Genomic DNA, 17,018 nt, shown 5'->3' with positions numbered 1-17,018 from the left:
TCGCAGATAACTGCCTGATAAAAACCAAAAATGTTTGTGCATTCTGCCCAAAGCTCTCATCTTAATGACCTGATAATGATGAAGACAAATTACTTTATGCAGATCTGATCTAAATTTATGCTAAGGTGAGACCAATTAAATGATTCTGTAGGACACTGCAAAGGCTCTAAAATGCTTTTCCTGAAAGACCATAACCACAACTTTATCTGGATCCCCCCTAAGACTTTATTTTTCATAATTCCACGTCATCATTATCTAAAATGCAACATTAAAGACATTAGCCCTTAAATTCAGAACAAATTTAGCATGTTTTGAATATAAAGCACATTAATTGCATCTAATCTTATCAAATAAGCAGTTACTGAAGAGAATTTATATAATGTGTTTCATCCCAAAGAATCCCTTAGTACTTTGCATTAACATTGGAACAATTGTGGAAACAAATATTGAATTAAGTCATAATATTTGGTTTTCATCTAAATGAAAATAAAAATTTTGCCAGGGCCAAGTATGCTTTTTCCATACAATACTGTTTTTTTTTTAATATGGTCTGTTGTTTGAAATGAGGCTACGTTCATGATGCACAAATCAGGACAATATTTAGTTATATTCTAAATGTCTATAACTGAAATAACAACATTCCCTGAACGCTGTGTGGAATATCCTGTCATCTTCATTCAGCTGATAGAAGACAATTCATCAGGTAATGACTGAAATTGAGGCTTCTGTACAAGAAAATCAGTAGAGAGAGAAAGAGCCGTGAGATAGTGGACTGATGGATGGAAGGTCAGACCCAATGTGGAGAAGCATCTTAATTGCATGATTAAACATACAGTAGGTACTTAAGAAGTTAATTAGAAGATCATAGGGTTTTGTTTTGTAAGGTATGCATTTTCATTTTATACAGTATTTATAAATATAAAATCCTAGTTTTTTCATTCGAGGTTCCATTTTTCATTTTTTTTAAGCCTGCATATGAAAAAATTAACTTGCGGTGGATCCCCAAGCCACTGGTGTGTCGCATAATATTAAATAATATGCAATAATATAATATTAAATAGCTGTAGAAAATTGTGGAAAAAATCCCAAGTGAATGCAGTTATAGGTGAAGGATGCTGAAAGTCATCAAAATCTCCGAAGATACTGCATATAAAGTGAAATTTAATGATTGCATAAATATTCTGTCCCTTAAGTCAATAGTTGGTGGAAGCACGTTTAGCAGAAATTACTGCTGATAACATTTTTGGATAGTTCTCTTAACAGCTTTGCACAGTTGTAAATTCTCCTGGCAAGATTGCTCCAGTTCTTCGAACTCTTTTGGGATAATTGATGGATTGTAATCATCAAGTCTCACCATACGTTTTCTTCAAGTCAGGTAATTGTCCTGCTGAAATGTGAATTTTTGACCTAGTTCAGTATTCTTTGGTGACTCAATGTTCCACTAAGATTCAACTTTACTTTAACTTTTACCATCTATTTTTCCTTTACTCTTGACAAGCTTCATAGTGCCTGCTGACGAGGAGCTTCCCCATATACTGATTATGACATTCACCATGTTTGCCAGTTGAACATAGTAAAGTTTACAAAAGAGGAGGAGGTCGTTTTAGCCTGATGACTGATGCTGACTGTTTGATGTGCTGTTCTGCTTGCACCAGATACACTGTATTTAGACTACAAAATTAAAGTTTTTGTCTTAACTCATAAGCTACCTGCCACATCCCTGCAGTGTATTTCAGATATTAAGAGTCTTTTTTAGGAAAAGCTTCATTCTTCCTACACAACCATACAGGAAAGCCCAGTGTAGAGACGGGGATACTGTCAGATATAGAACTTCTATCAAAGTAACTGTTGGCTCCCCATTAACATTCTTAATCAGTTTTCTGCTTGTCTGGCTGCTTAGTTCGGAAGGGTGGCCCAGTCCATGTAGGTTTTGGTGGTATTATGCACATTTCATTAAAAAGTAACCATTTTCTTTTCCAGGTGGATGCTGCACATTGGTGGTGGTGGAGGGGAGTCCCTATTACCTGTAAAGCGCTTTGAATGCAGTGTCCAGAAATGTGTTATATAAGTGTAAGCAATTATTTATTATTATTGTTATTATTTATTCTTTTCCCCCCCCTACCAGTCTTTCTGCCTCTTTGTCCCAGATAGGTCTTGAAAACTTTGGTCTTGGTTGAATTTTCATATCATTGTGTGAACTGTTGCTTTAAAATTCAATATATATCTCAAAATATCTCAAGGAATTTACTAGTGTACTTGCTAAATTAAGTGAAGTGCTAAATGAAGTGAAATTCCTTTGATTACACACAGATGTACAGTAATGAATAGTTACGCAGGGGAATGAATAGTTTTGCAAGGCGTGGCATTGTAAAACAAATGGGTAAACAAATCTTTAGATTACTTTAATGATTCATTGCTAATTATAATTTAAAAGAAAACAACATGCATTTTACTGCAAATTTACTTTAATCTATGAATGGGCTTCATTACTCTGCTCTCCTCGCCACTGATAGCTGATGTGTGATAAGCGTTCTGGCGCACTATAGCTGCCGTCGCATCATCCAGATGGATGCTGCACATTGGTGGTGGTGGAGGGGAGTCCCCATTACCTGAAAAGTGTCACGCCTTCATCCCACCATATTCTTACACGGAAGCGCACTCGCACTAATCACACTCCACCCTGAGCACTTCTGCTAAACAACTCTGCTAAATTTAAGTTGTATACTATTTAGACTCCATATTAAAGTATGTTAAATATAATTTAAAAAAGTTTTTTTACAAAAACAAAATCACTTGGATATAATAAAAATAGTTTATTATTATACTTTAACTTGCTGTGAATGCGATGTGCTTCTTTCAGGTTTACAGTACATCTGCGTTGAGATAAGAACTCTTGCTGTTATGGTTGTAAAAAAAGTTGTAACTGATTTAATACTGCCTGATAAGGAATATTAATATGGAATCATGTAACTAAAGATATGTTGGCAACTAAAGTATCACTTGTGGATATTTTGGAAACATTTTGAATTTCATTTTTTAAAAACTTCTGTTGTCCTCATGGTGGTAATGGACATAGAGTGTAATGTCTTGGGTGCTGCACCCAAGTAGCAGTTTAACACAGTGGTTTAGACAGGTGCTCACTACTCCAAGGTGAGTGGTTCAAATCCTGCACAGACTGTTCCTTTGGTGAATGATTTTGACATATATCTAAAAATAGTTTATTATTATAGCTTGTTGTGAATGTGGCTCTTTCAGGTTTACATCCAATTGAGAAAATCTATATTTTGTCTTTGTCTTTCAGCTACTTGTAAGAGCAAGGTGACTTTCAGCTCAATTAAATGAAAGCTACAGTACATTCAGACAGATTTTAATTTCTTCAAGCAAAATCAGCTGTTTAAGGTTGTCGAATCAGCTACTTTGCAAGTAGTACATGACTTCTTAAACGGTACCACTTTCTCAAATGCAAACTCAAAAAAGGTTTGACGTTTTTATCGTGTCGAAACCTTGGACGGTATCCCTCAGGGACTGATTCACAGTATAATGAAAACAAAACGCCCACTGTGTCTTGTCTCCCAAAGTTCCACACATGCAAATTACATGAAGTCATATCCACAGATGCAGTATATCAAAACGGTAGCGTACACATCTGTGAGCTGCAGTGTGATCGTATGCCATATAAATATACTGGACATACATTATGATGCTGTATGGTTTTAAAGCCACCAAAATTGTTTGCTGAAATTTTCAATTTACAAATGGTATTTAGTATATTTAGAACATACGGTATTTCATCCATATACCTCAAAAGTAACGCAGTGTGCCTTCAGTTTTTATTTTCAGTTACCAAAATTTACCTTTAAAACTTCCTATTAATATTCTGTATTAAGCAGATTTAAACATGCACAGTGGAGAAACAGATAAAATAAAGCAATCATTTCACTAACATCTATTACACCACAAGTGTCACATATTGATCATCTTTACCCAGTGAATGCAACAGATTACTTTTGAGGTATTTGGAAGATCTTCCACACATACTGAGTGGATGCATCTGTATATCCCGAAGAGATTAGTTTAACAGTTCCTAGGACTTGCAGCCCCAGGATATCCAATAACATACAGTATATCCATATAGCATATCCAATCGGCCAGATGAAATGGATCTCGGTGCCCTAGCAGGGCCTGATAGTGCTCTGGGAGTATGCTGGAATCTTATTGGAATTCACAGATAAGGTGTAATGTGTGAATATGAGGTTGTTGTTGAAGATGTTAGGCCAGGGTTTAGATGAGCTCAGCCTTGTAGACATTGAACTGGAAATAGTGGCTGGTCATCATGGAGGTGACATCTGCCGAAAATGCTAGTAAGGTGGGAGGAGAGCTGGACACTATCAGCATAGCATTGCCACAAGAGGCCATGTGAGGATATGATAAGGCCAAGTCAGCTCAAAGAATAACAACCAAGGGAAGTGGCAGCTACTGGGGAGTATTAGGGTTAACATTTCTGTGAAATTCTGAAGATAATCAAGGTGTCCTATCTGTTTAAATGTGTCGTCTTATGTTAGTTTCAGTGTTGGAATCAATTAAAGGGGAATATTTTGGTAACAAGTCTTGGGGAATTGTGCGTAATCTAATACGTCATCAATAACAGTGACTAGTCCTAAAATTAAAGAGATTCCAAGAAAATATTCATACTATTTGATTTTTAACCACATTCATATTATTTATAAATGTCTGGTGTCAGTGATTCTCTAACCCTAACCCTAATGTGGGATGTTTGAATACCAAAGAAAGGTTTCTGCTTCAAGTATACTTTTTTCAAAACACGTCTTCGCAACAAGTTGGTATAGAAAAAATATGTAACAATCCATAAATGTCAAAGAAATATTAGAAAGATTACATTAAATAATTTTTGTTGGTTGCACTTAACCCACATTCATATTATTGATAAATGTCTGGTGTTGGTGATTCTCTAACCCTGACCCTCTCCTGGTAAATATGAATGCTGAGAAATGTTTTTGATTTACAGTATGTACACTTTATTTCAGTACATGTTTCAGCACCTCAAATCAATAACTCGGGTTAACAAACAACAGGTAAGCTACCTGGAGATAAATGCATATCTATGAAACCCATGCTATGCAGCTGCAGTACAGAAAGGCCCAATGCAAACACATATTTTAGAAGCAATTGGAAGACGTTAACAATGAACTGAATGAACTTGTTGCTAGATGGGTCAAATGGCCTTTCATTTGTAAACTTTCATATGGGTAATTCTGTGACCTGTTCCTTGAGTACTAAGTAGTTGTGGAGGGAGACAAGTGATCCAAGACCTTAGTCAATTGCAGATGCACCTTGGCCCAAGCTCCCAGAGGAACAGGGACTAAGTGAAGTACTATTGCCACCCTGGCCCGAGCCTCCAGAGGTGGAGAGGCCTACTGGTTGGTTATTGCTTTCCTACCTTGGTTCTCCAGTGGTGGAGGGAGATGAAAATATACTTTTTGTCTGCCCTTTACTGAGCCTCCAGACATTTTGGGGACACAGTGTTTAGCCATTGCTTCCCTGGATGAACGTCTAGAGCAGAAAGAAGACAAATGTCTACTGTTATACTGGACAGAACCTCTAGTAGATTCAGGGAATGAAAGTATACAGTTGCCATCCTGGATGGAAGAGAGGGAGAGAGCTGATGAATGTGAAAGATTAAGAGAGTCACTTGATCAGCCTTTTCCTTCAAACCAGAGGAGGAAAAGGACATTCGCTAGCTCATGACTACTCTTTTGCTGTTTTCGTCCTATGGAGAGTGTACTGTCTGGATAACTAGGGACTATCAGATCATTGCTTTTGTCCTTTTCAGCTGTGATTATTGTATTGCAGTGCCTACTGATATTTTCCAATATTGCTCACAAATTGAAGCATGCCAGCAAGTTTGCCAGCAGTTATAACACTCTGAAACTCACATTTGGCAACCTGCTGACACTAAGCAGGTGTGAACCTTTTCAGTACCTGGATGGGAGACCTCCAGAGAAAAACTAAGGTTGTTGCTGGAAGAGGTGTTAGTGGGGCAAACAGGGGACACTAACCCTGTGATCTGTGTAGGTCCTAATGCCCCAGTATAGTGACGTGGACACTGTACTGTAACAAAAAAAGGTGTCGTCATTCAGATGAGATGTTAAACCAAGGTCCTGACTGTCACATCATCCAGGTGGATGCTGCACATTGGTGGTGGTGGAGGGGGAGTCACCATTACCTGTAAAGTTCTTTGAGTGGAATGTCCAGAAAAGTGCAATATAAGTGTAAGGAATTATTAATTGTTATTATTATTATGTTTGGAACTCAGCTGCTGAAATCCAATATTATGCATTTTAATTAACTTTTACAGATTTTTCACACTGGCCTTTATTCAAAACAGAAATGCTCACCTTCAGATGCTTGAATGGCTTGATGTATTATGAAAGCCACTATTTAAAATAAAGATTATATTATTAATAGTGAGGGAGAAAAAGATAATGCTGAATGAGATGAAGTGGTCAAATTTAATTGGCAGGAAGGCGTGTTAATAGTGAGATACAATAGTCTAAGCTGGAAAGTTCAAGGGTCTTGAAAAGAAGTTGTAAAAATCTGTAAGAAAGGGGGAGCTAAAATGTTGCTCAAGAAGAACTGGTAGGAGTATGCCAGAGACTATACTGTAAAGTAATTGTATTTTTTCTCAGATAAAAGTAAATATATATTTACTATTTTGAACTAAACATTATACATGCATTTGGAATAGTAGTTCAAGTCTTGAGAATTACAAAGTGAATAAAGAAATTTATACTAAAAAATCTGATGATAAGACATTCTTAAGTTACGTTTCCCACTGGCAAGATGAAGTTTGGCAGATTGGGCCGTGGTTTATCTTTGGTAGGTGTTCAGAGCTGGGAAGATCCTGATACAGACAGAAGTGAGAGAAAGAGAAATACTTTGTGGCTCTGTCAAAGTTGGCATTTTGCTGAATGATTTTAATAACAGCCTGTGCTCAGTTTGGTTTCTGGGTCCAGTTAAAAGTTAGACAAAAGGGAATTTGGCTCTTCCAGGCTATAGCTTTTTTTAGAATATGTTTGGACATTATGTATGGAGACAAAATGAAACACAACTGTCTTATTTTGTTGATCAAGCAAAAACAACTGTGAGTTCACAAACACAAAGTTTCTTCTGTTGCAGAAAGAATATCTTGGATAGAATTCTTCACTGGCGTCTTGGAAAAAAAGTTTTGACATTTTTTGCAGACACGTGGTAAAAATATCTGATTGCCAGTTTAGTTTGAGAGAATGGATGCCAGTAGTTTCATCAGCAAAATTGCTTTAAGCTTTAATAACACTTAATTCTAAGTGAAATAAGAGGCTTTTTCCCTACTCAGGTATTGTACGTGGGTTGGGTGGTAGCCTGATGATAAAGTGCATTGCAGAGGAACAGGTGTACTTTGCTTGACCAGGGCAAACTGGAGGCATAAGGATTTGATCAAGGAAGTGCTGTCTGGAAAGGGAGTATAGAATAGTTAGAATCAGAGTTTAGACGTCATGCAGCAGGATGTTCCATGCAAGAGAGCTACAGTAGGAAGCAACAGAGCAACTTGGAAGGAAAATTCCTATGATTGGTGTAAATGAATTCTGTGGATATACCTTAAGTATAAAAGATCAATTAGAGTGTGATGAGTTGAGAGAGCCCTAAAATAGGGAACACCCAGAGGGAAAGGTATAGAGAATATGTGGTTGTGATCAAGCAAAAGAGTAAAGAAAATGTGAAAAAGGAAGGTATTCACTCAGAAATCCTAAGTGAAAATCCTAAATCCAAAAAATCCTTTTTCCTAAGAAGGCCTTCTTTTTCAAAGCCTATTCATGTTTTAAAAAATCTGAAAAATCTGTTCATGTTAAAGTATTGCTTCTCCAGCCCAATCAGAACTTTTTAAAACTGTACAGTCAAAATCACATACTGTAACATGCAGAGGAGTTGTGAATTGTTTATTTGCTTTTTACTTTTCACGCTTTACAACACACAAATACTAGGCAAATGCCTTTCTTTAATCTTGAATGTGGGTGTTGAGGAATGTTAATTCTCCTGCATTTTTCAGATTTCTCTCAATACTTCCATTTACTGCCTCCACAGTACTGAAGGAGGGGTGCACCTTGTCTTTCCTTTCACTTCTGTGTGCTTATATTAAAATACTACTTTTTCTGTTTTCCTCCGTTTCTTGCAGATTATCATTTTGTTTTTTCTTACTGGGCTTACTAGGTTACTGGGCTCCTGGCCAGCTGGGATCAGTCTCTTTCTTTAATGTGGCCAAAACTTTGTTTCTTTAATGTGGCCTTTCCCCCTGGACTGCAAGCCTGCCCCAGACTGCTTCAGATCACAGTTGGTGTTATGCCAAATTTAATCCCCCCTGTTTAAGCCCAGTGAGACATCTTTGATTTACCCAATCAAGTCTTGAATCTCCTGTGAAAAAATACTTTTTGTGATAAATGGATATTAGCACTACTAAGATCCTCAATGGATTTCCTGTTTGTGATGTTTATCCTAGAACATAACAGATTTAGAAAGTAATTAAACTGATTGACCATTAACATGGTATTTGCTTAGCCCAGAGTTTGAACTACATCCATGTGAGGAAATATTTATCTTATTTATACCCCTTAGGCTTTTATTAATCATAAATTATTTTATGATAAACAGAAGAAAGTTTGGTCCTTTGACCAAAAATATATTACTATCTCTTTGGAATCATCTTATTTGCAGTATTTCTAGAGTAGTGTATATTGCCTCCAAAATTGGGATGCTACCTTCCCTTTGTGGACTCACACCACTTTTCTAGACTAAAATGCAAAGCTCTCAAGATCCCACCCTGCCCAACCTTTCTTTACGTTCCTCCTCTCTAGCTTATGTCTATTAAGACAAGAACTACTAGATTTGTAACGGCACCTACTTGTAGGCTGTGAGGTACCTAAACTCTGCATTTTAATTTTGATATTTTTGCACGGCTCATTGTTATTCTATCTGGCCTCATTATTATTTATCTTACTGTAATTTATTTTATCACTGTTGTGTGTTTAGGATGGTTTGTGAATGTTTTGGGTGGATGCATTCTGTTATTGGCATTATGTTGTATATTTGTATAGTATAATCTCACCAAACCAAATTCAATGCATTTAGTTGTTATGGTGATAAGGTCTTGAGCTTCAGCTAAAGCTAGAATGTTTTATTTTGTGGTAGGGTGAACAACATTGAAAATATTTAAAATACAGCCTTACTAGTGAATTACAAAGTTTAAGCATAACCTCCCTGGATTTAAATTCCTCTCTTTTTGCTATATACTGAAGCATTCTGTCTGTTTTCATTCAATTCCTATTTTGTCTAGGACACAGAAGAATCAACATAAACACCCAAGTCCATCCTGCAGTTAAAAATCACGACAATAACGACACCAAGTATTCACAGAAAAGTTCTAAACATTTAAGTTTTAAGTATATAATTGTATAGAAAAAAATTTATAAAGTATATTCATAGAAAATGTTAAAACTTTTAGAGCTTTTTTATAGCTTATAACTTTTATAGATTTCTTAGATTTTTTATAGTTAGAATGAGCACATCAAACTTTTCCAAAAACTGTAACAACGTTATACTGTACTTCTGTTTTTATGTTTTGGTTACTAAAATTTCCCTTTAGTTACATAATTCCATATTAAGTGGAATATTAATATGGAGTTAAAGATGCACATTAGAGAAACATTAAATGATGTACTTGTTGAGCATGTAATGTACCACAAGTGCTACCTATCAGTCGTCTTTGGCCAGTGAACCACACAACATACTGCACCACAGTACTGCAAATGCATTAATAAGAATTGTGAGTGGTTGTATCTGTACCATTTAAAATACCTCAAAGGCTGTTCTGGAGAATAAAAACCGGGGAAGAATGAGACCTCCAATTGTCTTGGTCTTCATACCATTGGCTCAAGTTTGGGTTCCATCAGGATATGTGTGGAAACTGGTGTGCAAATGGTTTCTTCCCCCCAAAAAATGACATATACTGTACATATCTATAGAAATATATTGTAGCATTTACAGGTTCTTCTCAGAAGAAAGGACCAGTGGAGACGTGATTAACAAACCAAGCGATAGCTTTATTCTTTTACAACCACACCAAAACCAAACACAGGATATACACACGAGGAGACTGACGGAACATGTACACATCTTTAGGGTGGTAATTACTTAACAACACGCTATACACTTATAAGACTACACAGGACACTAGAACTACTATGACATTATTTACACAGGTAGGGTCAGCCACTGGTCATCGTGCTGACCCTCAGACTCTCCCCGGCTACAACTCACAGCCTGCCCAGCGGTACTATGAGTGCCTAGGGGCGCTTCCTCCTCACCACCAGGCGAGGGTGTTACAATATATCCAATGGAGGACCATTTTTTCGGATCCATTCTTCTCAACCCTTTTGGGGGTTGGCTATACTTTCTTCTGGAATTGAAAAACAGAGGTGGAATATCGAAATAATCGAATTGGGTTTGCTATCTGAAATAAAACATTAAACATGCGTCCAGTTGGAATCACTGAAACCCTCATCTTAAATGATTTCCACAAACTGTATGCACTACTATTATTGCAAATACTGAAACTTAGAAAAGTTCTCTGCTACACTTATACTGCTACCAGATACTTTCTGGAATCATAAAGGACGACAGACATAATCTATCTAGAGAAAGCTGTGCCAGAGATGAAAGGTATACTAGTCTCTGGAATGGAACCACTGGAAATTAAGATATAAGAGATATAATCTCCAGAGGCATTCTTCTCCTTACCAAATGCACAGAGCATTGTGCTCATCATCACCAACACCTTGGCAATATTCAGGAACCTTCACCTTGAGGTGCTCACCCAGCTGACAATGCCCCCTGATGAGCACTCAGAAAGTCAATTATCCTGCAAGCTACTCACTTCAAATGGCCTTATATTGTATTATTGTATATGTGTTTATTTAATTCCCTGAGTAGAGATGGTAGCTGCAGCTCACTGACCTATTGTCCATTGACAGAACAACAAGTCTATTTACATGATAAAGGCACCTCTCATACAATTTAACGGCTTTCTACCAACTGCTTGCAATGTTTTGGGGAGTAAGGAAATTAATCCCAATACTCCCAAATATCATGGATATTCTCTTGATCCAATTTTATTTTAAGTGTTATCATAGAGGATCATAGATTAAACATCAATTAAATATAGCATCACAAAAACATTGTAGTACTAACTTTTTCTCACAAAAGTGGCTTTGTGGCTAAGGATCTGCGCTTGTGGTTGGAAGGTTGCCGGTTCAAATCCCGCAGCAGGCAGAGGAATCGTACTCCATTGGGCTCCTGAGCAAGGCCCTTAACCCCAACTGCTCCAGGGGCGCCGTTCAATGGCAAACCCTGCGCTCTGACCCCAGGCTCTCTCCTTATCTTTGTGTCTGTGTGGTAAGCTGGGGTATGCAAAAAGATAATTCCTAATGCAAGAAATTGTAAAGGGTTAATAAAGTGATGTTATAATTATTATTTAAATTATTTTATAAAACCGAGCAAATCAGATAATTGTTATTTTGTGTTATAAAAACAAAACAATTTTTTGTGTCTAAAATCAATTTTGACAGATTTTTAAATAGCATAACTCACATGAGGTTGACATAGTTGACATGAGAGTAACATAGCTGACAACTAATAATTTATTTCAAATTAATTAAAATTATTATAATTTAATTCTAAAAATCAAGAAGAGAAAGCCAAGTACAAACTACTCAGAAAACTGATGAGGAAACGTCCCTTAAATACTACATCTCCCAGAAATACGAGCCTCTGCTTCCTTGGGCCCTGCAGATCGTGCCCAGCTTTGGTGGTTTAAATGTATAACGTTTATTCAAGTATACGTTTTTATTGTTTTTAAACTAACCCTATAGTACGTGAGTGCTTAGACCCCCTGCAGTTTGCAGACCTGTGTATGAGGTTCACCGATTATCTTTTTTCGCTGGCACGTCACACTGCCATGGCTCATTTGAATGATACAGACAAATATTTTAGAATTCTATTAATTGATTACAGCTCCACCTTTAACACTATAGTTCCACCCAGACTAGTCAGCAAGTTTAACAATCTGGATATCATCACCTTTCTTTGCAGCTGGATTCTGGATTTCCTAACTGGCAGCCCACAGACAGTGAGGGTTAATGGAAAGCATTCTTCCACGCTGACTGTCAATGTAAGTGCCCCTCCGAGCTGTGTGCTTAGTCCCCTGCCGTTTTCCTTGTTTACCCATGATTGTGTGGCCAGACACAGCTCCAACATCATCTACAGTACAAGTATGCTGATGATTACTATCATTGGCCAAATCAAAAGTTATGATGAGATGGCCTACAGGGATATATTCATGGAACCAGCTGGAGTGGTGTCTTGACTATAATCTCTCTCTCAATGTTAGCAAAACCAAAGAGCTGGTTGTCGATTTCAAAACGCTGAATGGGAATCACACCAATGTGGTGGCTTTTGAGATGGTTACCAGCCTCAAGATCCTGGGTACCTTCATTACTAATGATGTAACATAGCCCCAACATGTACCTGAAGCTAAAAAGAAGGCGCAACAGCTCCTTTACTGTATTTCCTCAGTTAAACCAATATTGGTCCATCTTCAACAATTCACTACATTTTACAGTTGCACTATTGAAAGTGTGCTCACGTGTGGTATTACAGTGTGGTTTGGGAGCAGCTCGTTGTGCTGTATAACCAAACAACACTGCAAGGAATGATCAGGCCAGCCTGGTCCATTATTGGAGATTAGCTCCCCTTTGTTGTGGACATTTTTACAACCTGATGTCTCAGGAAGGCTGGGAGTACTACTAAGGGTAAACATTATCTGGCTTTCTCACTTTTCTGTCCCTTTCCCTCTGGTAAGTGGTATAGGAGCATAAAGATCCTCTGGATTCAGAGATAGCTTCTTCCCACAAACTGTCAGATTATTGAATTTTACCTCTACCACTGACTCACCCTGATGTTTTTTTTGTGCCCTGCTTGACTTGTATTTAAATTTTATGTTATTTAATTTTGTTGTTGCTGCTGTTCTGTGTTTGCTTTGTGTTTCCCTAATGTCTTTGTATTGGAGCATACATGCAAATAAGCATTTCGTTGTATTTGTGCACTTAATAATTAATAATAATTCCTTACACTTATATTGGGCTTTTCTGGAAACTCCACTCAATGCACTTTACAGGTAATGGATACTCTTGTCCACCAGCAAAGTACAGCACCCACTAGGATGATGTGACAGCAGCCATAGTGTGCACAATAAGCTCATCACACATCAACTATCAATGGTGAGGAGAACAGAGTGATAAAACCAATTCAGAGCTGGGGATTATTTGGAGGCAATGATTAGTAAAGGCCAATGGGAAATTTGGCCAGGATGCCGGGGTAACACCCATACTCTTTTCAAGAAATGCCGTGGGATTTTTAATGACCACAGAGAGTCAGGAACTCAGATTTACGTCTCATCCACAACGACCACAGGGTGAGCACCCCCTACTGGCCCCACTAAAACCACTTCCAGCAGAAACCTTAGTTTTTCCCTGGAGGTCTCCCATTCAGGTACTGACCAGGCTCATTGACCAAATTTTTCACCTTTAGTATGCATTAAGCATAGACTGAAGGTTCTCATGAGGTTTATTCACAGATATGTAAGCCTGTACATGAACAGAAACAAGTTCAGAATCTTTGCCAACAATGGTGACATTTCAATCTATTTCAATTCAGACTTATAGCAGAATGATAGTAACTGCAGTAAGTGCCATTGGTACTATTCCACATCTTAATTCATTTCTTATATGCATGACAATGCAACAGAGAATTTTTTTAAAAAACTGAACACGGCACACAGCCCCAAGGATATTGTAGTGGATTTCATTTTAATGATCATTTCAGATAGCTGCTGAGGAGACACTGCAAGAACTCAAGAAGGTAACTATTTTTGTTACATTTGTTCATGTGGGAGATGGTTTTGTCCAAAGTGGTTTACAATCACATCTGGTCAAGATGCATAGGCGTCCTTTTCAAAAACCTTATCCTCTGCCCCGCCTACCTTGCATCTCATAATCCTGCCAACACTCCCCTCTCACTCTCTCTGATCCTCCTTGTCACCAGATGTTCTATACCCACTCTCACTTCTCCCACTTCCAGAACAGATTATATCAGGTGGTGGAACAAACTAGCCATTGAAAACAGAATTGATAACCATTCAGTGTCTGACGAAGACTCATCCATTTAGACAACACCTATGTTCTAACTTCCTAACTTCACTTATTCACTCTACTTCTGGATACACATACCAACAGAGTATTTTTATTACTGCTCAGAAGTCACACTTTTAGTAGTTTGAGTTCTTAATATTTAACTATTTTTTCCATAGCATTTGTGTTGATGTTCAAGTCTTATTGTCAGTGTATTCACTTATACTTATTGTATCAGCACAGTTTTGTTTTTCTTATTTTGGCATTTCATTTTTACAAAGTAAGTCACTTTGGATAAGGGCATCTGCCAAATAAGTGCATACATTTTGAAACTGTATAATTCAATACTCACAGTGGATCATGCCCAGCAGTAGATAATGGGTGCTTGTCAGTACAATACTTCGTTTTCTCACACAATTTTGAAGACGACAATTGTTCTTGGATTAAACAGATTATATTGTTCCACATAGGTAATCCAGTATCACAAGGTCAGAAATGAGGAAAATGTAATGACCTTTGTTTCCTTTCTAAAAGAGTCCCCTGGAAATTTACTTGACTGCTCACAGCAAAATATATAGCATTTACCTAACTTTATTGAGTATTTCGCCTCTTCTTTTTGTCTTTTATGATGGTTATTTTGTCTGTTTTCTTACAAAGCACAGATTGTTTTACTATTTGCTTAACCTTGTTTTAAAAGGACCTTTCAGCAGCATTAAAGTTTTCTCTTTTGCTCTTTTGAATTGCATTAAATTAATTCTTTAAAATGTCTTCTTAAGCTAGAAAAAACTATTAACTTGTGAAAAGAGGCATTTTTATAATAAATTGGTTGATGTAATTACTTTCAAATGGCTATAGCTACATTTAATTGCATTGTGTCTCCATTATAAGGTAGTAAAAGTGACATATGGAATTAAAAATGTTTAGATGTCATCAATACAAAATGTTATTTTTACTGATCCACAGAAGTATAGCGTTCAATTTAGTTACAAACATTTTCCAAGTATAATTCATTATTTGCCAGAAACAGCAGGATTATGTTTTTAATGATCTTTCCAGCTGCAAATCCTAATAAAATTAAACTCATTTTATTGTTCTTAACTGGAGCATTTTAGAGCCAGTCATTTATAAAATGATTCATAATCTAACCCTGGTAGAGAGCATTCATATGAATGCGCTACTTACAAAGTTCCAACATTGATTTCTGATACACTTTTGTCTTTTTCAATGTTTTTCAAACCATACCGATTAAAGTTATCTTAAATGCAATATGGAGGGGCTCAGTAAATATGAAGCATTATAAGGCTAGCCTAATATGATCTCATTGTTTTTTAAATACCTCACATAAAAACATTTGAGGTATTTACTAGATGTCTGCAGCATAACTTATTAAATATAAAAACTAAGATCTACTTACCCGCTCTACAGGTTTATATGTTTTATGTGCATCTTCATTTTCTGGAGTATGAATTTCTTTAGTCTTGTCCATTTTTCTGTTAATCTAATCTGTTAAATAATTTAAAAAAAAATCAAATTTAATGCATCACACACAGAGTGAACCAGAATGTGATCCAAATAAAGCAAATAGAAAACCATTGCAGCTATTGTGACTATATAAATGTGGAAAGACTATTTTAAGAACATTACAAGCACCTGTTTCAAATAGTAAAATTCACTTTAATAATGAATTGTATTGATTTTAACTTGATTTTAAATTGTAACTTGTAAGATGCCAGACCTGTACTGACAATCTGGCACTTCTGGCAAATGCTGGAATGGCTGGTCCAAAAATCACCTTCTGAATTGGCCAGTCAAATTGGTTTCATGGGAAAAAAATCAAATATAAATCCAACACTGTGAGGCTCTTGTATAAAAATACTTCATTCGTGATTTCACTTTTATAATTAACATCCAATCATGATTGAAATGCTCACTGATATGACAAACAGCACCTAGATTCTTCTCACTGCCCCCTGTCTGTCTGGACCAAGGCAATGGAGAGGCAATAATCTATGAAGGTTAACATTGCTAAGTGTGCAAAGGTAATGTTTGTTTGTTTGTTTGTTTGTTTTGCTTTTATGCAGTTGTGCTGATGATTTTCCAACTGGACCTAGCATTAAACAGAAAATTAATGCAGTCACTGGACCTAGCATTTATGAAGATAAAAGAGTACAGCATGAAGGGAGGGGGGTGGGTAAGTGAATGACAAGCAGCTGCATGAGGTACAGTAAATGCTGTTAAGCAAAATTCTTTCATCCATCCATTTTCTAACTGCTTTATCCAAAATAACATCAAGGAGGAGGTGGGGCTTATCCCAGCAAGCAATGGGCATACGGAGTGGTGCACCCTGGACAGGACACCAGTTCTTCGCAGGGCACACACTTCACACAAATAGCGCCCCAGGACTGAACCCAGAGCCCAGTGCAATAAGACAGCAGTATTAAAAGGCTGCTTCACTGCCCTATCAAAGTTCAGAATTTTAAATTATTTTGCTTGCCCTAATTCAAATGAGCTATATTAATTTTTTTATGCACCACCTAAATCTGACTACTATGGATACAAATGTGAAGAAAGTGTTCAATCATAAAGATGGGAGAAACTGTAAGTGGTTGATGTATTGTGTCAAGAACCCTTTTATATTTTGCTTAGTATGGACAGTATTTTGATAGAGTTCAGAAACAAATCCATTCAAAGATGGGATGAATTATTGGAAGCATGTGCATCAAA

The 17,018-nt window shown here is 36.9% G+C and overlaps 1 protein-coding gene across 2 annotated transcripts in view; it reads right to left on the bottom strand.

The window, feature by feature from the left end:
- The window catches only part of slc2a9l2 (solute carrier family 2 member 9, like 2), a 278,540-nt gene that overhangs the window by 242,650 nt on the left and 18,872 nt on the right, over positions 1-17,018 (bottom strand). For both annotated transcript variants that reach the window (XM_088913608.1, XM_088913616.1), the window contains exon 2: positions 15,709-15,797. In XM_088913608.1, the coding sequence (XP_088769734.1) occupies positions 15,709-15,780 (72 nt within the window). In that variant the 5' untranslated portion in view covers positions 15,781-15,797. The remainder of the gene's footprint in view (positions 1-15,708; positions 15,798-17,018) is intronic.

This window comes from Atractosteus spatula, chromosome 1 (genome assembly GCF_055471065.1).
Source record: "Atractosteus spatula isolate fAtrSpa1 chromosome 1, fAtrSpa1.hap1, whole genome shotgun sequence".
Taxonomy (NCBI): domain Eukaryota; kingdom Metazoa; phylum Chordata; class Actinopteri; order Semionotiformes; family Lepisosteidae; genus Atractosteus; species Atractosteus spatula.
This window is presented reverse-complemented; position numbering and strand designations above follow the sequence as displayed.